At 42.9% G+C, this 22,498-nt stretch overlaps 1 protein-coding gene across 2 annotated transcripts in view; it reads right to left on the bottom strand.

Annotated features, from left to right (window-relative positions):
* Window positions 1-22,498, bottom strand: part of LOC126354582 (cationic amino acid transporter 4) — a 202,329-nt gene that overhangs the window by 39,149 nt on the left and 140,682 nt on the right. For both annotated transcript variants that reach the window (XM_050004330.1, XM_050004328.1), the window contains 3 exons: window positions 17,780-18,151; window positions 13,871-14,202; window positions 5,846-6,091 (listed from right to left, as the gene is read on the bottom strand). In XM_050004330.1, the coding sequence (XP_049860287.1) occupies window positions 5,846-6,091; window positions 13,871-14,202; window positions 17,780-18,151 (950 nt within the window). The remainder of the gene's footprint in view (window positions 1-5,845; window positions 6,092-13,870; window positions 14,203-17,779; window positions 18,152-22,498) is intronic.

The raw sequence follows: 22,498 nt of genomic DNA, 5'->3' as shown, positions 1-22,498 counted from the left end.
AGCTCTACAAAATTTCTTGGAATATGGATCCCAGAAGATCTAAGATGTATCCAACATGCAAAATACATTACAAATAAATTGAATACCATTTGTTATACTATCAAAATTCCTTCCAGTTGCACATCAAAAGAGGCACTGAAAAATGTATAATTCACTCAGGCAGAATCTTTGCTGTGATATGGCATAATCTTTTGGGGAAATGCACCTACCAGCAAAAGTTGTTTTATATCCCAACAGAGAATTGTAAGAACTATAGAAAATGCTGGCACAAGAAGCTCATGGAAGCCCTTATTTAGGAAACATCATATCCTTCCACTACCACTCCTATATATCTTACAAGTGTGGCAGAACTGCCAGAAAATATTAATATCTTTGATTTTTTGGTACTTCGTTTTACTTTGGTTGTTGACTAGTTGGTGTGAGACATTCGTCATGACTGTTACCGGGATTGCCGAAAACTATTTCTTTGTGTTTTGATTTATCTTGTGTCAATAAAAATATTACATAGTGAAAGTAAATGGTGTTTTCTATGTTATAAGTATAACACTCGCCATACTGGTGACCTCCGATGTGAAACATACGTGCTATTCGACAATGTGGCCATTTACTTCGACATCTCCACATCACTCACCTTCCGCTCATTTCAGACTACAACATGATACTAATGGTGCCTCTACACTGCCTTTCCACAGTTTCCTATGCACAACGCCACCAACAACTGGGATAAAATTGGAAGATAAGTACAATCCGTGAAGTTTTCTCAACAATGCCATTGTGGACTCTTTCAACATTGTCAGTGATGTCACCTGCTATGAAATCTTTTTCTACGTCCATCTATAACAAACCAATCATGAGTGCTATGCCTAAATTTGTGACTCACAGTGTATCGTATGTACAACCTCCTGTGACATGCAGTGTGCAACAGTGCCCCAACACTATGAACCTCACACACTTTTTGAGCCCACAGATCACTTGGAGCTCCCCATATATTGCTGATAAATTGGTTTTGGACACATTCTCCCCCCCCCCCCCCCACCCGCTACAAGACTCACTATAAAAGCAGATGGGTACAAATTTCAGTGACAACAATTACTGGTTGGACAGTCGTCCCGCCCCGATTGTTTCCGCAGCCCCTGCTGCGCCTGCCGCACCTCCCGCGCCAACCGTATTTAAACCAGTCGCCGTGAACGCCGCGAGTGACAGCTTCATAAACACTCTGCCACCCATGTCCGCTGTGCTATCAAATTTGTTACGTCCACAACACAAGAGTGAGAAATTTCCTAAGTTACCAAGGTTCACGATGGACAATCCGCATACGTGGTTTATTTTGGCAGAGACTATATTCACCACCCTAAACATTGATTCAGACAGTGCTAAATTTATTGCGCTTATTAATGCCCTAGAGGACCACACTGAGTGGGTACAGGACTTAGTGCTCTCGGCGGCCCCCGCAAATTGCTACGCACTGGCAAAACTACAGATCTGCGAACGTCTAGCTAAGACTACGCAAGAGTCTGTTTTATACATACTGCAAGATGTACATCTCAAAGACTCAACTCCTTCACAACTGTGGCGATGTATCAGAGCAGTCTTTGATAGCAAAACTATGCCAGATGAAGCTTTACTTTCTTTCTGGGTTGCAAAGCTGCCGCAAGCTATCCAACTGCAGCTCCTATCACACGATCAGGAACCTCTACAAGCGAAATTATTGCTGGCCGACACCACATATAAGATAACCAACAGAAGAAAGTTATCTACATGTGCCCCCCTTGATATTACACCTCCCCGTGTGGCAGAGGCCGATCTTTCCAAAACAACAGACAGAGTACACTGGCTGAACACCCGATTCCACATCGTCCTCCACCATCCCATACCACAGCTTCAAGTAATGTCCTTCACCCGGTAACAACACAGGATCAGCAAGATTATCCTCTCTGCTGGCATCACTCCATTTACGGTAATACAGCCAGGAATTGCCGCTCACCCTGTGCAATGCGCCCAAACATGCACGGCGGGCCACTATAGATGCACTGTGACGTCAAGTCGCCTAACAGATCACAGGCTAGTACTTCTGAATTACTTTCTTGGACATTTGTATATACAGGATATAGCTTCTCAGAAATGGTTTTTAGTGGGCACTGGTGCCGATGTGAGCATCATTCCACGTTCAATGGTCACTTCTAGAATCACGCATTCACGTCACCAAATCAGAGCAGCCAACAATTCCTCATTAAAGGTTTATGGTGTAACACAACTTCGCATTTACTTCGATGATACACATAATTATGAATGGACATTTTCGTTAGTAGAAATTGATGAGCCAGGACTGGACTTCTTAACTGCTCATAACTTTTCTTTGGTCTTAATTACACCTGCCCTCTGCTCAGGGGATTTTAAACAAAAAAATTTCAGCGAGATTTTCCCCATCCACATCGACAGAATGCAGCTCGAACACCTCCTGTCAACAAGACAAAGAGACAGTTTCTGTTCTATCTGAAGAGGTCAAAGCTGCTGTAGTGAACTTAGTTACGCAACGCCTTGAAATCAACCCACTGTCCGAAGACAATTCAAAGCAACTTCAATGTTGTGATGTCCTGACTGGTGAATTGCGTGGGTTTAGAGTGGAGATCAAGATTAAAAATAATAACATGCATGAATCTACATGGGACCTGCATACCACACCGCAGTTTATACACAGCCACAGCAGCGCCTGCCACGACCCGGACAGCGAAGATGGCAAACTGCCCAGAAACCCCCCCACCCTGCGCTTCACCGTCCACCTTTCATCAAAACACAGAGGCGACAGCTGTTACAGGTGACACTGTGCCTGCGCGCACAATGATTCCTTTGTGCAGTAACACTATAGTCAATGGAACCCCCCCGGCTGTCGCACAGTGCAGCTCCGCGGACAACACTGCAGCTTTCACTGAACTACCATTCAATGATAACATATTTCAGGTTAGTTCCCTTTCATACTTACCGCTCACCGATGATAACATTGCTCCTTCCTGTGTTCCTCCATGTATTTCGTCCACACCTATTCACAAAATCAAGGCCATTACTATGGGCGTCTGTCACAGGCTTAACACAACTGAGGGACCACCTGTCTGTTCTCGCCCCCGATGCCTCAATGCAAAAAAACTTACTGCTGCCAAAGAATGTATTAATGAACTTTTACGCTTGGGTATAGTCTGCCTCTCGGACAGTGCGTAGTCTTCCCCAATATATGTCATTCCCAAAAAGGACAATTCCTTTCGACTCTGTGGAGACTATAGGTGTCTGAACGCCAGAACAATGCTTGATAACTACCCTGTCCCATACCTCCATGATTTTTCACAATCCATGTTTGGTGCCAATTTTTTCTCTGTGTTAGACTGCAAAAAGACATACCATCAGATTCCGATACACCCTGAAGACATCCCCAAAACCGCTATCATCACCCCATTTGGACTATATGAATATTTGTTTATGCCTTATGGATTGAAGAATGCCGCCCAGACCTGTCAAAGATTCATTGACACCATTCTACATGGCCTTAATTTGTGCTATTCCTATCTAGACGACATTATTATTTTCTCCACAACTGCCGAGGAACACCAACAACACCTCCAACAGGATTTTGATAGATTGGCACAACACGGAGTTGAGATTAATCATGACAAATCCCAACTGGAGAAGCCAGAAGTTATTTTCCTGGGACATTTGGTCAATAATGAGGGCATTCATCCCACCTCAGATAGAGTACAACAAATACTTGACCTTCCCCTCCCTCAAACCTATAAAGAGTTATGTAGATACCTTGGAATGGTAAATTTTTTTAGACTCCACATTCCACCTGCGGCATCTCTTCAAGCCCCTCTCACTGAGACCTTAAAGAGAAAGAATACCACAGGTGACAGACACATAGAATGGGATCAGACCATGCAGCGAGCCTTCGACTCGCTTAAGTACGCCTTAGTGAACCCTGTCTCACCCTGACGCCTCCCTGACAATAACCACAGACGCTAGTGATAATGCCATTGGGGCAGTTTTGCAACAGACCTTACCAACAGGTACTACACCCCTGCATTTCTTTTCAAAAAAGCTCACCGAAATGCAAAGAAAGTGGTCCGCATTTGATCGTGAACTTTAAGCCATTTACGAGGCCGTAAAGTACTTTCGTACAGATATTGAAGCCTGACTTGTTAAATGTATAATTCACTCAGGCAGAATCTTTGCTGTGATATGGAATAATATTTTAGGGAAATGCACCTACCAGCAAAAGTTGTTTTATAACCCAACAGAGAATTGTAAGAACCATAGAAAATGCTGCCACAAGAAGCTCATTGAAGCCCTTATTTAAGAAACTTCATATCCTTCCACTACCACCCCTATATATCTTACAAGTGTGGCAGAACTACCAGAAAATATTAATATCTTTGATTTTTTCTACTTCGTTTTACTTACTTTGGTTATTGACTAGTTGGTGTGAGACATTCGTCATGACTATTACCGTGATTGCCGAAAACTATTTCTTTGTGTTTTGATTTATCTTGTGCCAATAAAAATATTACATAGTGAAAGTAAATGGTGTTTTCTATGTTATAAGTATAACACTTGCCATACAAGTAATAGTATTTTTTAGGAAAGTCTTAGAAACTAGCAACAGTCTTGTATTGACTAACCAGAGTATCCATCTGTTTAACACAAGGAGAAAATAGGATACACATGTTCAACATACTAAATACTAAATACCAAAGCAGAATAGACCATTGCAAACAGGAAACAGACTGTACAGTAAGCTACCTAATAACATTAAAACAATAAAAGACACTTCAAAATTTAAAACTGCTGTCCATTAAGTATTTATTGCAGAAGTGTTGTCATAGTAAAGATGAATATCCTCAAACATAAAAATTTGTTCTGTCCTTGTTCTGTACCTTGTGTGTAAACCTGAACGCCTTAATACAGAAGTGTTACAAATTTACTGTTTTGGTAATGGATTTTTAAATGTATATGGTCCTTTTGAATTTCCATGTTATTTACTTATCTGTGTCTTTCCTTTAATAATGTGATCTTATTTAGAAATAGTGTGCAATTCTGAACCTTTCACAACATATCCACCTATACCCTTTCTGTTTCTTGGCACACATGTATTATATGAACATTTGTGTCATAATAAAATCACTGTCAAAATTATTTTAACCATGTCTCCATTTTTGACTTTTCCTATAGCACCATATGCTTCTCTGCACACATTGTATATATATCATCATGTGCTTCTCTGCACACATTGTATGACCTACAGGATAAACAAACTTACAATACAATAGCCTATTGTATGACACACTCAATACTCTCAGCTGGATTTTCAGGTGGAGTCCATGGGCAAAGAATAAATAAATAAATAAACAATTACAATTACAATGCTATTAGAAGTTAACTGTATCAATGTGGTAATCATAGAACTGTTACAAGTTGACAACAATGTAGTAAAGATAGAAATTTTTCTCTATCATATGATGTGTAGCAAAATCTAAATCATGATATGGACTGAACTTTGTGCTAGATTAAATTTTAATTCTAGATTTACACTCAAACACAGATTACTATTTTTAGTGATGGTGCTCTTCAGTCGAGCCACTTGAATTTGCCTTACAAGCCATCTTAAATATTCTCTCTATAACTATCTCTTGCAATTGGCGAAACTGAATAAACAGTATTCATAAAATGCTGTGATGGGGTTTTGAGTCATGGTCTGGGACAGTTCTTATCTGCAACTTATATCTAAATTAAATTTACTATGCTAATAAGTACAAGACAACTTCCATAAATTATCAATGTATCTTGTGCATGTAGATTTTACCTCAGCTTGTGGCCAGCTCAGATCAAAACTGGATTGTGAGCTGTCATCTGATGGTATTTCCAGCCCCAAGACAGCAGTTTCCTCAGGAGTAGGTGGTCGATAGCGAAGAACAATTACTGATGCACTCACAATGGTGTAGGCCAGCAGTGTACCAATGGACATGAATTCAACAAGTTTCTTTAAGTCAAATAATGCAGCAATGAGTCCAGTGCATATACCTGATATGGCTAAATTAATTATGGGAACCTGAAACAGAGAGAGACTTGATATTTTTTGTGTAACTATAATCTCTCTGGCTAGTATAAATTAAAGAAAATGATAATGACAGAAATAAATAGGCATAAAACAAATGAATTAATGTGAACATTGAATATATTGTTACCACCATTAGTGTAGTTTATAACTGTCTTATAGTATACAACCCAATGGTGTTAGAATTCATCATGTCACCTATTCATAGCAGACAGAACATGTTTGAGAACAGGTGTCAATACTTTGTAAGTGAGGGGAAAGAACTGGACTAGCCAAGTTGGTCAAATCATGTTGACTTATTGTTTACTGGTCAAACTGTGATGCAGGGCCATTGGCAGTTTGGAGGTGGTCACAGTTGAGAACAAATGGGCAGGTTGTTAAATGTTCATTTTTACAGATAGTGCAGCAGTCAAGTCACAAGCTCAACTGCACATGCACTGTCTCTATGTGAGCATAAGGCAGTAGCTATCAGTCAGATATTCATGTTTCAAGTGGACATTGTACGTAAACACAGGTAAGTGACAGAGTGGCAGAAAGGATCAATGATGTTTGGATGTACTTGTGACCATGAAGTTGCTGGGTTTGTTGGTGTTTCATGATAGACTGTTCAACATGTCTATAAGCAGTGGTGTAACACATGTGGACCAAAACACAATGTCAGAATTGTGACTGGAAAAAGATCATGACTGAGAGGGATTGGGGTAGCAGTTCACAGCTTGTGAATCGCAATTGCTTCCAAATCTGACTGGAATTGCTGCAGGCAGTGAATGAAAGTCCCTTTCAACCTGTCAGCAAGAGAACATTGTAACAGGAACTGCATGCAATGAACATTTCAAGTCAGTCACCTCACATGAGGCCATAGCTGACACAGGCTCATAAACATGACAACGGGGAAGTTCATTGGGGTAAAAGTAATAGTAGAAAACTGTTTCTGTACTGCTTAATGCTGTTCTCCATCTACATCTATACTCTGGAAACAACTGTGAGATGCATGGCAGAGGGCATGTCCCATCGTACCAGTTATAAAGGTTTCTTCCCGTTCCATACACATGTGGAGTGTGGGAAGAATGATTGTCTGAATGCCTCTGTGCATGCAGAAATTGTTCTAATCTTATCCTCCAGATCCCTGTGTAAGTAATACATAGAGGGTTGTAGTATTATCCCTAGAGAAATCATTTAAAGTTCTTGAAACTTTGTTAATAGACTTTCTCAGGATATTAGAACAAATAAGCCCTCGGTCACAAATATTAAGTCAAAATCGACCAGGTTTTGATGCTACTATGGGCGTCGTCTTCAGAATTAGATTTTAAGCAGCCTTAGATGCCTGGGCAGGTAAGAAACATAAAAGGTTGAACATAGCTGCTAAGGTTCAGTGACTGTGTCAGAATTATATTAGAACAAATAAGCCCTCAGTCACAAATATTAAGTCAAAATTGACCAGGTTTCAAAGGATAGTTTATACGTGTCTTCAAGAGTCTGCCAGTTCAGTTCCTTCAGTATCTCTGTGACACTCTCCCACAGATTAAACTGACCTGTGACCATTTGTGCTGCCCATCTCTGTATATGTTCAGTATTGTGCCAATAAGTTGACATCTACCACCTGCTTTACCCAAGACTGAAACAACATGAGCATTCCATTTTATATCCCTACAAAGTGTTACACCCAGATATTTGCATGAATTGAGCAATTACAACAAAGGCTCATTGATATTATAGTCAGAGGATACTAGGTTTTGTTTGTTTTTGTTTTGTGTAGTGCAAATTTTTTTCCATTTCTGAACATTTGGAGCAAGTTCCCAATCTCTGCACCATGTTGATATCTTATCAAGATCTGACTGAATATTTATGCAGCTTCTTTCAGATAGTACTTCATTATAGATAACTGTATCCTTTGCAAAAAGCCTGATTTTATTATTAATATTGCCTGCAAGGTTATTAACATACAACATGAACAGCAAGGGTTCCAACACACTTCCTTGGGGCACTCCCAAAGTTACTTCTACATCTGACAGTGACTCTCCATACAAGGTAACATGTTGTGTCCTCCCTATCAGAGAGTCCTCAACCCAGTCACAAATTTTACTTGATACCCCATATGACCATACTTTTGACAATAAGTGTAGGTGAGGTACTGAGTCAAATGCTTCCAGAAATCAAGAAACATTGCATCTACCTGGTTGCCTTGCTCGAAGGCAAGTGGGGTGAGTTGGGTTTCACATGATATTTTTCAAAGAATATGAGTTCTCTTTAAAGTAAGTACCAAAAGCTATGCAGCTCTACAATTGACACTATTACTTTCCAGGTAGCTAACAGAACTTTTCAATATTTGTATTCAGATAATTTGTCGAGTGTCTAATGTATGTTTTTAATTTTCATTGGATTGGCTGAGATTCCCAATTTGATGCTTTGTATAAGAGAGGGCTTTTTGAATATCTTCCTCAGCAGAATATGTAACTTCATTTGAACCCTGTACAAGGAGGCAAAGTCTACATGAAAATCATTTTTGTGTCTTATATTGTGACTCTGTAAACTGCATTTCAGCTGAAACTGATTTACCTAGTATTCTTACTGCATGTGATATTTTACACGTGCCCTGACTGTGACATAACTCTTTCTGTTTAGCTTTTGTTTTAGATATAATTTTGTTCATATTTTTTCTCATAAACTATTCCGAATTATTATTTAGGCACTCACTTGAGGAATTTCACCTCTGTTGCCATCTCATTTTCATTTGCCTCAAAACACATGATGAAAGCCTTACAGTAGCTGTGTAAGCTGTGTAATAGAGTAGATACAAAGAAAGGCATTCACATCTGTGTACCATATACTACATAAAGAAAAATCAGTGAGCTTTAGAATTACATTGGTGTAGGCTGCTCATTCCATTAAACCAATTATTCATCTTAGAAAATGGTATGGTAGTGAACCTGGCAATGCTTCACAGTTGTTAAATATGTATGGAAATTGACTATAATCCTAACCCCCCCCCCCTCCCCCCCCCCCTTCCTCTGTCCTCCTCGTCCTACCCGCACTCTTTGTCCATTTCTTTCTCCTTCCCACACTCTCTCTGAGCATCATCTCATTCCCCTCTATCTGTCCATCTCCACTCCCCCCCCCCCTCTCTGGCCATCTCTTTCTTCCTTTTTCTGTCCATCTCTTCCTTCCCCATCTCTATATTCATTTCCTTCCCCATCATTCTCTGTCCACCTTCTCTTCACCCTTTCTCTGACTTTAAGCCTTGTTGTTATTGCACATGAAACCTTGAATTGATTGGGGTCATTGGTATGCAAAGTATGAGAGAGAGAGGGAGAGAGATCTCTCCAGCTGCCCTGTGACAGTAGTAGCTTCAGTCACAGTAGTTCACATTGTTTTAATCTGTGACTGAGTAATACTACAAAGTTTTGTCAATTGAAATTCAGTAGTAATATTCTAATCATAAGCTGGTAAGCCATAAGTACAATTTCCCTTTTTACTGTAAAACTAATGGCTACCACATTGTTGTGTATACAATTTTTGTTTTAAGTTATACATAACGAGAGAGAATATATATGTGAGAAACAATTTGTCTAATGGTTTATATGTCCTGCTATCACAGTTTTAACTCTGACAAAGAAAATTAAACCACACATTTTGACAGCACGCCATTGTTTTCCTCATAGATAATTTTAACAGAAGACCTGTACTCTGTCATTAAGAAAAAAAGCCCTTGTCCATCTAAATTTACAATAGAGTATCGTAAAACATCTGAAGTAAGCACTTTTCGAAATTTTTGCTAGCAACTTTTCCCCTTGATAGAGTGCGTCTCTCCTAAGAGTCTAAAAACTCTGCCCAAACAGGCTATGAAGGCCCAATGGTACTGACTGGCCACTGTGTCATCTTCAGCCCTTAGGTGTCACTGGATGCAGATACAGAAGGGCACATGGTCAGCAGAACACTCTTCCAGCCGTATGTCAGTTTATGAGACCAGAGCAGCTACATGTGAATCAAGTAGCTCCTCAATTTATGTCACAAGGGCTGAGGGCATCCCACTTGCCAACAGCTCTCAAGCTCTGCTAGCCCAGCCCGAAAATGCTTAACTTTGTGATCTGATGAGAAGTGGTGTTACCACTGTGGCAAGGCCGTTGGCTCTCCTAGGAGTCATCAGGTATATTGTCTCTGGTGCTTCGGCAGATGTTGACACTTTTGCATTGTGTAACTGGCGTCAGACCAAACAAATAGAGCTCATTGTTTCTTTCACGTGACAGAGAGCATTGGTTTGTTGCCTGATACAAACAAAATAATTTTTAAAGTGAAATTTTACGTGCCCATTCAACAGCGCGGTCCAAGTTTAGTTTATTGCGGTATTTGTTTCGTCGATATGTATTAACAGGGACAGTAAAACTTGAAGAATAAAGTGAAGTACAACAGCGCCTCAATAGCGCTGCGTGCCTGACAGTAGCAGTGAGCACAGGCCAAGGCTGTGCTCTCACTGCTGGATTTAATTTGAGGTCTACTGGTTATTCTTCAAACTTTACTAGCTCCATTAATTCATATCGGCAAAACAAATACAGTAGAGTCTCGCTAATCCAAACCCAGGTAATCTGAACATTCGGTTAATCCGAACATGAAAAATGTTGGTCCAAGTATGGATAACTGTGCGGTAAACTGCTGTACAAACACACTATTTTAATTTACACAGTACAGTAAACATGTGTTAGAAAAATTGCCAAGAAAACATTAGGTTTAAACAGTGCATAACAATGAAAGTAGAGCTGTCAAAATTACTAAAATACACCAGATATTTTATCCCTACTTTTTAGATGACAAAAACTCAGTCATTGTTTTTTGGCATAGTGAAGACAGTCTTTTATATGATGCATAGTTGCGCTATCGTCTCATAAACATCTAGTCAGCAGGTGTAGCGTTGGGCTGTTGCTCCAAAGAATGTAGCACGAGGTCAAGGGCTTCTGCTATGTTACTGTGTGGCACCAGCTCTCCTTTGTCACTTTCAGGCTCATTGTCACTTCCGCCACAGCAGTCCACTTCTTCCTGGTCTTGAGTAACAGCAGCAATTAAATCAGCGTCAGTGAGGTTCTCCACACATGCCCCATACGCTGCCATCCACTCATCTATGTCTCCTTCACTATCTTCTTCACATCCATGGATTGTCTCTATCATTTGTAGTAGATTTTCCTCTTCATTTTCAGCTAGGTTGTCTTGAAATTCAGGAGATGTCCACAGTTTACTCCACGATTTTCTCAGAGTATTTTCTGAAATATTCTGCCATGCCTCAGCGGCCCAATAAACAACATACTTCACATTGGTCTTTTTTTATTTTGTCCTCTAAAGGAATGCTATCATCTCGGATCAGCATTCTTAAAAAATATTTTCTGTAAATCAGGTTTAATGTTTGCAGTACACCCTGGTCCATCGGCTGTGGAAGTTGTGCAATATTCAGTGGCAAGAACTTTGCCACAATTTCTCCATCACATAAATCCTTGGTGCTGGGGTGAGATGGCGCGTCATCAATCAAAAGGATTGCACGGAGACACAAATGACTTCCCTTAGAAAATCATCGAACAGAGGGAACAAACTGGCTGTGAAGCCATTCTTTGAACAACTTGCCATCCATCCGTGCTTTTTTCTGGCTGTGGTAATATACGGGCAGAGACTTCATGTTGCAGTTTTTAAAAGCTCTGGGATTCAGTTGGACCAGAGGAGGCAACCCATTCCACGGAAACACAGTCCACACCATTATGGAGCCACCAGCAGCTTACACAGTGTAAGCTTTGGTCCATGGCTTCATGGGGTTTCCACCACACTCAAAACCTACCATCAGCTCTTATCAACTGCAATCGGGACTCATCTGACCAGGCCACTGTTTCTCAGTCGTCTAGGTTCCAACCGAAGTGTTTACAATCCCAGGCGAGCCAGTACGGGTGATGTCGTGGCGTTAGCAAAGGCATTCGTGTTGGTCGTCTGCTGCCATAGCCTATTGACGCCAAATTTCCCGCACTGTCCTAACGGATACGTTCGTCGTGCGTCCCACATTGATTTCTGCGATTATTTCGTACAGTATTGCCTGTTTGTTAGCACTGACAACTCAATGAAACCGCCATTGCTCTCGGCCATTAAGGGAAGGTCCTCTGTCACTGCGTTGTCTGTGGTGAGAGGTAATGGGTGAAACATGGCATTCTTGCCACACACTTGACACTGTGGATCTCGAAATATTGAATTCTCCAACGGTTTCCGATACTGAATGTTCCATGCCTCTAGCTTCAACTACCATTCCGTGTGCAGAGTCTGTTCATTCCCATCGTGCGGCCATAATCGCGTCAGAAACCTTTCCACGCGAATCACCTCAGTATAAATGACAGCTCCGCCAATGCACTGCCCTTTTATACGAGGGTAACCCCAAAAGTAAGGTCTCCTATTTTTTTATAAATACAGAACTCTGTGTGGCAGTTGGACACACTGTTATGAAGAGTGCTCCACGCGCTGTGTGCAACGATGCGCACGCTGAGGCGCTTAGTCTTGGCTTGGCAGCCGTTGAGAATGGAGCTCCCGTTGGATGTTACCGCCAAGTGCGATTTGCGCGCAGTTATTCGGTTTTTGAACGCAAATGGCACTGCGCCGATTGAAATCCATCGCCAATTGACGGAAGTGTAAGGTGAGTTGTTCATGGATGTCAAAAATGTTTGTAAGTTGTGTAGAGAGTTTGCAGTCTGCCGGTAAAGTCATGACAACCATTTTTTGGGATCGGAAAGGAGTATTGTTGTTCGACTTTATGCCCACTAGGACCACAATTAACGCTGACAGGTACTGTGAGACTCTGAGAAAACTCAAACGGGCTATTGAGAACCGGAGAAGAGGAATGTTGAGCAACGGCGTACACATTCTCCATGACAACGCTTGCCCACACATCGCTCGGCAAACCGTTGCTCTCCTGCAACAGTCTCAGTGGAACATAATCACCCACCCACCCTATAGTCCTGACTTGGAGACTAGTGACTATCACCTGTTCCCTAGGTTAAAAGAACATTTGGCCGGAAAGTGATTCAGCTCCAATGACGAGGTGAAAGAAGAGGATCATAACTTTCTGAACAGCACCCATATGATAGTGTAACATGCCATTGTCCCATTATTGGGACGCATAAAATATGTCGATATTGCAGTTACTTGAAAAAATCTGAAGTATACGTAATCTTACACGGATATCCATACGTTCATAACAAACACGTTCGGACAACTAAATCACAGCTCACTGTTGTCCAGGAATCCAGGAACTACCACCAGACATACAGTGCTGCCAAGTGCGAGAACAAAAAATCAGCAAGTTTATAATTTTCCTGACATGAAGTACTTAGAAGAAAGTTATTTATTTTACATTTACAGGCATTATAGCAGTTAGTTTAGCCTACAGGTGCAACAATAAAGGCTAAAAGCTGCATTGCTTAGTAGAAATATGTAAAATTTACGCGTCCCAAAAAAGGGACAATTGCCAGTAATGGGTTAATGTGGCATCAGAGCAGTCTATCCTAAAAACACTGACTGGACACCAATCTGTAGTTTCACGTGCAATAAGTTTGGTGTGCTTCCTGTCAAATTTCGTTCTTAGGGCGTGATACCTTGTGAAACTCAATGAATCAGCTTTGTAAAAAAGATCGCAATTTTAGAAACTTACTTCTCGTGGGAAAATATCTGCAGACGCCCACGGGCCATCGTCAGCTAGTTTTGTACAGCTAGGAGTGAGGAGACCGTGGTGCTGCAGTGAGTATAATAGGCGGCGCTCACCTGCGTCCGCTGGTTGATGCGGCCGAGGCAGGAGAAGAGCAGCCCGTCAGCGGCCATGGCGTACATGCAGCGCGGCAGCGCGAACAGCGAGCCGAACAGCGTGGTGGTCATGCCGGACAGCGCGCCCAGGGCCACGGCCCAGCGCACCCAGGGCAGGCCCAGGCTCGCGAACGCCTCGGGCAGCGCCGCGTCCGGCACGATGCTCGAGAAGGGCTGCACCATGGTCAGCGCCGCGCTCACCAGCACGTAGCTCAGCGTCACCACCGACATCGACACGATCGTCGCCTTCGGGATCGACACGCTCGGGTCCATCGCCTCCTCGCCCGACGTCGCTGCGGGCACAGTCCTACCGCGTTACCATTCCCGAAGCTACACAGTCACAATCTGAGCTCCTGGGGAACCTACACTGTGTGATCAAAAGTATACAGATACCCCTAAAACATACGTTTTTCATATTAGGTGCATTGTGCTGCCACCTACTGCCGGGTACTCCATATCAGAGACATCGAGAGAGAGCAGAATGGGACGCTCTGCGCAACTCACGGACTTCGAACGTGGCCAGGTGATTGGGTATCACTTGTGTCATACGTTTGCAAGCGAGATTTTCACCCCCTAAATATCCCTAGGTCTACTGTTTCTGATATGAACAGACACGTACAGCACAAAAGCATACAACCCGACCTCGTCTGACAGAGACCGCCAACAGTTGAAGAGGATTGTAATGTGTAATAGGCAGACGACTATTCAGACCGTCATACAGGATCTCTAAATTGCATCAGGTTCCACCGCAAGTACTATTACAGTTAGGCAGGAGGTGAGAAAACTTGGATTTCGTGGTCTAGCGTCTGCTCGTAAGCCATACATCACGCCAGTAAATGCCTAACGACGCCTCGCTTGGTGTAAGGAGTGTAAACATTGGACGATTGAACAGTGTGGAGTGACAGTACACAATGTGGCGATCCAATGGCAGGGTGTGGTATGATGAATGCCCAGTCAACGTCATCTGCTAGCGTGTGTAGTGCTAATAGTAAAATTCGGAGGTGGTGGTGTTATGGTGTGCTATCACAGCACAGGCCTACATTGATGTTTTAAGCACCTTCTTGCTTCTCATCACTGATGAGCTATCGGGGATGGTAATTGCATCTTTAAAAACGATCGAGCACAAGTTCATAATGCACAGCCTGCGGCAGAGTGGTTGCACGACAATAACATCCCTGTAATGGACTGGCCTGCACACAGAGTCCTGAGTGAATTCTATAGAAAAGCTTTGGGATGGTTTGGAACGCCGACCTCGTGACAGGCCTCACCTACCGACATCGATACCTCTCCTCAGTGCAGCACTCCGTGAGGATTGGGCTGCCATTCCCCAAGAAACCTTCCACCACCTGATTGAACGTATGCCTGCGAGAGTGGAAGCTGTCAGCAAGGCTAAGGATGGGCCAACGCGACATTGAATTCCAGGATTACCGATGGAGGGCGCCACGAACTTGTAAGTCATTTTCAGCCAGGTGTCCAGATACTTTTGATCACATAGTGTCTATTGCTAGGTTGGTCCGTAAGTTCACGGCGTTTTTGTTTTGCATGTTGGTATTACGTTTGCTATGGGTTTCTTTATCGATTGTCATTTTTTATTTGTAGTTCACACTTGCTATTTGAGTTTACATGTTGTCATTTTCCTCATTTGTAGCTAGTGATTGGAGGCGTGGACGTTTGAAAATGGAATTTCACGTGGAGAAATCCGGAACGTGTGCGGCATATTCTATTCTATGAGTTTAGTAGACAGCTGCGGAGCACCCAGAAACTTTTGCACTGTGCTTGGGAATAATGCCACTGGACAGAGCACTGCAAGAAAATGGTGTTTCTCTTTTTAAGGAGGATCGTTTTGACATGAGTAACTCTCTACATTGAGGAAGATCTTTGGAGTTTGATGAAGATCGTCTAAACGCGTTAATGTAGAAGACCCATGTCACTGTACACAAGAACTGCAAATATGATAAACTGCCGTCATTCCACCATTGCACTATGTTTGCTCACAATGGACAAGTCAATGCTCTAAGTCAAAATCAAAAAAATCAGCAGGTGGAAGCAAGTCACAAGAAATGAAACATGGCTTCATGCCTTCGAATCGGCAACAAAACGGAAACACACAAAATGGCGCCACATCAAACTCTCCTCTGAAGAAAAAGTTCAGAACTGCACTCTCAGCCGGTAAAGTCATGTCGACGGTTTTCTGGGACTCTGAATGAATTATTCGGTTTGACATCCTCCCTCACGATGCAACAGTCAGCGCTGAAGTGTATTGTGCTAACCTCTGTAAATTGAAGAAACGAGGGGAGCTGACAAAACTTGATTGGACTGTTTTCCCTCATCCGCCCTGCAGCCCGGATCTCACGCCTTCTGACTTCCATATGTTTGGATGCACTCCACAGGAAGCAGTACGGGGATGACGGTGATTTTATTGAGACTGCAAGACGTTGGCTCCGACGTCAACCAGTGAGTGGAACCATATAGATATACAGGCCCTCCCAGTACGATGGCGATGGCGTTGATCGGAGATTATGATGAAAAATATGGTTTTCTATCCAAAAGAGTGGGAAATAATACAGTGTAAAACCTAAACACTTTCAGAAAAAAATGTGTTGCCTTATTTACTGAACACACGTCATATACTGTGAAGTTTCCCATACAAAACCAGGGACTTCTAACAAGGGAATTTCCCCATCGCACCCCCCTCAGATTTAGTTATAAGTTGGCACAGTGGATAGGCCTTGAAAAACTGAACACAGATCAATCCAGAAAACAGGAAGAAGTTGTGTGGAACTATGAAAAAAGTAAGCAAAAGTTACAAACTGAGTAGTCCATGCCCAAGATAGGCAACATCAAGGACAGTTTGAGCTCAGGAGCGCCGTGGTCCCGTGGCTGGTGTGAGCAGCTGCGGAAGGAGCGGTCCTTGGTTCAAATCTTCCCTCGAGTGAAAAGATTAATTTTTTATTTCCAGACAATTATCAAAGTTCAGGCACTCACACAAATTGAACTTCGCTCTCCAAAATTCCAGGACATGTTCAGATTTGCTTGGACATATACAGGAGTTGACGGTCTACCCACGGAAAAGTTTGAAAACGTTAAAAACATATGTTTTGACAGAGCACGGGGAAAACTGTGCTACTGTGAAACTGTTGCATTCATTTGTTGCAGTTTATGTCAGAAACTCTTATGTTTTCATCACGTTTTTGGGAGTGATTATCACATCCAGAAGAAAACCTAAATTGGGCAAGGTAGAAGAATCTTTTTACCCATTCGCCAAGTGTACAAGTTAGGTGGGTCGACAACATATTCCTGTCATGTGACGCACATGCCGTCACCAGTGTCGTATAGAATATATCAGACATGTTTTCCTGTGGAGGAATCGGTTGACCTATGACCTTACGATCAAATGTTTTCGGTTCCCACGGTTTTGCGGTGCGGTCGCAAAACACAGGCACTAAACTTATTACAGTGAACAGAGACGTCCTTGCACGAACGGACAGATCATAACCTTGCGAAAATAAAGAAGCTAAACTTTTCACCCGAGGGAAGATTTAAACCAAGGACCGCTCTTTCCGCAGCTGCTCACGCCAACCACGGGACCATTGCGCTCCCGATCTCACACTGTCCTTGATGTTGCCTATCTTGCGCATGGACTACTCAGTTTGTATAGTTTGCTTATTATTTTTTTTTTTTCATAGTTCCACACAACTTCTTCCTGTTTTCTCGATTGATCTGTGTTCAGTTTTTCAAGGCCTATCCACTGCGCCAACTTATAAGTAAATCTGAGGGGGGTGCGATGGGGAGGTTCCCTTGTAAGCTCCCAATCTCCATCCTAATTTTCAACTGTGCAGCTGCATAACCGGTTGCTGCATCACGGCTTACCGATGCTGTCGAATCCGACGAACGCGTAGAAGAGCGTAGCAGCGCCTGTGGTGACGCCAGCCAGGCCGTAGGGCAGGAAGCCGCCCATTACCCAGTTCTCGAAGCGGGCGTACCAGAAGCCGACGACGACGATCACGGCCATGACGGCCAGGTTGACGACGGTGAGCAGGCTGTTGACGAGCGCCGAGCCCTTGACGCCGGCGGCGAGCAGCGCGGCGAACGCGACGCAGACGGCGGCGGCCAGGAAGTCCGGGTAGGGCGCGAGCAGCGGCTCGTGCATGCCGCCCGTCAGCGCCAGCGTGGCGTTGCTGATGGCACGCCCCGACAGCGAGTCCACGTAGCCCGACCAGGCGCGCGCCACCGACGCCGCCCCTGCTCGCACACGCACACTCAGAACACGTCACGCGGCGGAGCGGCAGCAGCGGCCAGGAGGGCGGCGCGGAACACTAACAGGCTACTGCCTCCATCCCCCCCCCTCCATCCCCCAAGGAGAGGGGGGAGTAGGGAGGGGTGGAGGAACAGGCTTGCGGCAGCCTTGCTGCTGCTCTTCACCCAAACGATTCTAAAATACAAGGTGTTACAAAAAGGTACGGCCAAACTTTCAGGAAACATTCCTCACACACAAATAAAGAAAAGATCTTACGTGGAAATGCTTAATTTCCATGTTAGAGCTCATTTTAGTTTCGTCAGTATGTACTGTACTTCCTCGATTCACCGCCAGCTGGCCCAATTGAAGGAAGGTAATGTTGACTTCGATGCTTGTGTTGATATGCGACTCATTGCTCTACAGTACTAGCATCAAGCACATCAGTACGTAGCATCAGCAGGTTAGTGTTCATCACGAACGTTGTTTTGCAGTCAGTGCAATATTTACAAATGCGGAGTTGGTAGATGCCCATTTGATGTATGGATTACAGTGGCGTAGCGTGAGGGGAGACTTCTGAGACATAGTCTCCCCTGTTTCCCTGCTTAAAAAAGATGCAATAGTAATTCATGACAAAAATATAAACAACTTCCTACGAAGAGCTCTAAATGTGCGAAGACATAGTTTTGTAGCCCACGCCGCACCCTGAGTATTGGTGTATCTGCCTGCTTGAGACTCGACTGCTCCCAGTCTCTGCCTCCCTTCCCTTACCTGGATGTGTGCGCCTGCGCCCCTCCACTTCCCCTCTACCACGAAGGCCGGTGCGCTGCACTTGCTAGCAGGTATCGGGAAGTGTCTGCCGCTTCTATGCTGGCTTGTTAACACGGAAGTGATCAGTCGCGCGGTTTGTGTTCATAGTCATTCTGGCGTGATTTTAGTGCATGTTTTCGTTGGGTCGCCAACGTGAGTGAGCGAGCAACTGAACACCTTATAGAATTTTTATTAAAAACGCCTTTTTCTACATTAACGTTTGAAGAAAAGTACGGATTGAAGGACAAACGACCTACTCCTACACTCAGTGTAGTTTTGAGTGAAGCCAAACAAAAACGCACTTTTCAGACAGACTGTTACGAAAAGTATGCTTGGCTGACTGCGAATGCAGTTAATAACAGATTATATTGTTATATGTGTTTTCTGTTCAGTGGTGAAAAGCAATAATGCAATGAGGGCATCTGTACAATAAAGAACTTTGACAGGAAAGCATAAAAACATCGGATATCAAAATTCACCTGCAGAACAAAGAATCATTTCAGTTATTGGGCAAAAGCAGAATGGAGCACGCCCTTTCTGAAGCCGCTCGTCTGACAGCGATAAAACACAACAAACAAGCTGCATCCAGCAGGAGAGTATTGGCTCGTCTTATTCAGGCAATTGTATTTCTTTGTAAACAGGAACTAGCCTTTCGTGGCCATCGAGAAGACGAATCCTCCAGCAACAAAGGTAACTATCTGGAATTGTTGGACTTACTAGCTCAAGGAGAGCAGTTAATCCGAGACCATCTGTCATCATCTTCAACCTTCAAAGTAACTTCTCCAGATATACAGAACGATGTAGTAGAATGATAATTTTGGTAGTTAATGAGAATGTAAAATATGAAATTCAGAATTGCAATTTCATTTCGATTCAGGCTGATGAAACATTAAATGTGTCATGCAAGAGTCAAATGAATATAACATTCAGGTACTTTATTGCAGACAAAATTGATGAAAGATTCGTTGGATTTTACGATATTTCTGGAGACAAAACTGCTGAAGGTTTGTGAAACATTATTCATGCAGTCTTGAAAGAATGGAGTGTGGAAGGAAAAGTGTTTAATCAAACATATGATGGCGCTTCAGTAATTGCGGGCAGAGAAACACGACTACCACAACTGGTGAAGCAGTTCTGTCCCTATGTGCTGTTTATTCATTGTTACGCACACCAACTGAATTTGGTTCTGTTACATGCCTCAAAAATTATACGACAAGTACGCATGTTTGTAGGTGATCTCACTGCATTCCATTCGTTTTTCAGCAACTCATCAAAACGAACTGTATTGCTAACTGGGAAAGGATTTCAACTGCCACATGCAAGCAACACTAGCTGGAGCTTTCGTTCCAGAGCAGTTTCAAGAACATCTAGTCATTTCTCAGGACTATATAGTGATTTTAATTATATATTTGATGATATAGACTCTCAGTGGGATCCAGAATCTTTGAGCTGTGCTGTGGGAATGAAACGACGGATGGATGATCCTACGTTTGTCTACTTGCTTTGCTTCTACCGAGGGTGCTTTGATCATCTCTTTAATGTTCTTCAGTCAAAATCTGTCAGTATAACTGCTTGCCACGACGAAATAAGAACTGTTTTGAGAAACTGACGACAATTAAGAATGGAAACATTCCTTGATGAATGCATTAAATGCAGCTTGTGTTTTAATGGCAACTTATCATTCTGTGACAGTCAAAAGACATCTCTCAGGGCAAATTGTTCAGAAGCCTTTCCCGAAATTCAATCTTTTTGAACATTTGAACGAAAACTGTTTCCCGAACTATCAAAAAGAATTCCCAAAGTTGAAACTTCTTCAATTATTAGAACAGTACCCTTTTTTCAAACAAGAACAACTTGAAAATGAACTGTGTGACATAAACGCTGATGAGAAAAAACACTTATCTCCAAGAATCCTCTTAAAGTTCATTGTCAACAATTATTTGGACTCCGTTTATGAAGAAACAACGAAGTTCTTGCGTTTGATTTTGACCCTATCCGCAACTACAGCAAGCAATGAACGAAGCATGAGTGCTCTTAAACGAGTGAAGAAATATTTAAGGAATTCAATGTCCAACATCCGGCTGTCGTGTTTGAGCACGTTAGCAATAGAAAACACTTGGAGAGCTATCCAGTGATCAGATCTTTGTAGACCGAGTTATAGACGTATTCGTAGAAAGAAAAGACAGGCGCATTGCACTTGTGTACAAGAAAATATGAGTGCTTCTTCTCTTGCTGCAGGAATTCTACAAATTTGTCATCGTTTCTTGAACATGTTAGTTATTATTATTATTATTATCAGTGGCAGTGGTAGTGGTAGTAGTAGCTGTTGTTGTTGTTTTATTTGATGCATTTTGTTTGATTTGTTAAAATTATTGTTTATTGTACTATTTTGTCTCCTTATAATAACTGCAGAGTCTCCCCAACTTTTATAACCACGCTACGCCACTGATGGATTAGCACGGGGCAATATCCTTGGCGCGGTACGTTTGCATCGAGACAGATTTCCAGAACAAAGGTGTCCCGACAGGAAAACGTTCGAAGCAATTGATCGGCGTCTTAGGGAGCACGGAACATTCCAGCCTATGAGTCGCGACGGGGGAAGACCTAGAACGACGAGGACACCTGCAATGGAGGAGGCTATTCTTCGTGCAGTTGACGATAACCCTAATGTCAGCGTCAGAGAAGTTGCTGCTGTACAAGGTAACGTTGACCGCGTCGCTGTGTGGAGAGTGCTACAGGAGAACCAGTTGTTTCCGTACCATGTACAGCGTGTGCAGGCACTATCAGCAGCTGATTGGCCTCCACGGGTACACTTCTGCGAATGGTTCATCCGACAATGTGTCAATCCTCATTTCAGCGCAAATGTTCTCTTTACGGATGAGGCTTCATTCCAACGTGATCAAATTGTAAATTTCACAATCGACATGTGTGGGCTGACGAGAATCCGCACGAAATTGTGCAATCAGGTCATCAACACAGATTTTCTGTGAACGTTTGGGCAGGCATTGTTGGTGATGTCTTGACTGGGCCCCATGTTCTTCCACCTATGCTCAATGGAGCACGTTATCATGATTTCAAACGGGATACTCTACCTGTGCTGCTAGAACATGTGCCTTTACAAGTACGACACAACATGTGGTCTGAGTGTTTGTACGCTTCTGAACAACAGATTCGGTGACCGATGGATTGCTAGAGGCGGACCAATTCCATGGCATCCACGCTCTCCTGACCTCAACCCTCTTGACTTTCATATATGGGGGCATTTGTAAGCTCTTATCTACGCAACCCCGGTACCAAATGTAGAGACTCTTCGTGCTAGTATTGTGGACGGCTGTGATACAATACGCCATTCTCCAGGGCTGCATCAGCGCATCAGGGATTCCATGCAACAGAGGGTGGATGCATGTATTCTCGAAAACGGAGGACATTTTGAACATTTCCTATAACAAAGTGTTTGAAGTCACGCTGGTACGTTCTATTGCTGTGTGTTTCCATTCCATGATTAATGTGATTTGAAGAAAAGTAATAAAATGAGCCCTAACATG

The sequence above is a fragment of the Schistocerca gregaria genome, chromosome 3 (assembly GCF_023897955.1).
Source record: "Schistocerca gregaria isolate iqSchGreg1 chromosome 3, iqSchGreg1.2, whole genome shotgun sequence".
Classification (NCBI taxonomy): domain Eukaryota; kingdom Metazoa; phylum Arthropoda; class Insecta; order Orthoptera; family Acrididae; genus Schistocerca; species Schistocerca gregaria.
The sequence above is the reverse complement of the archived record's forward strand: the minus strand, read 5'-3'. Positions and strand labels throughout refer to the sequence as shown.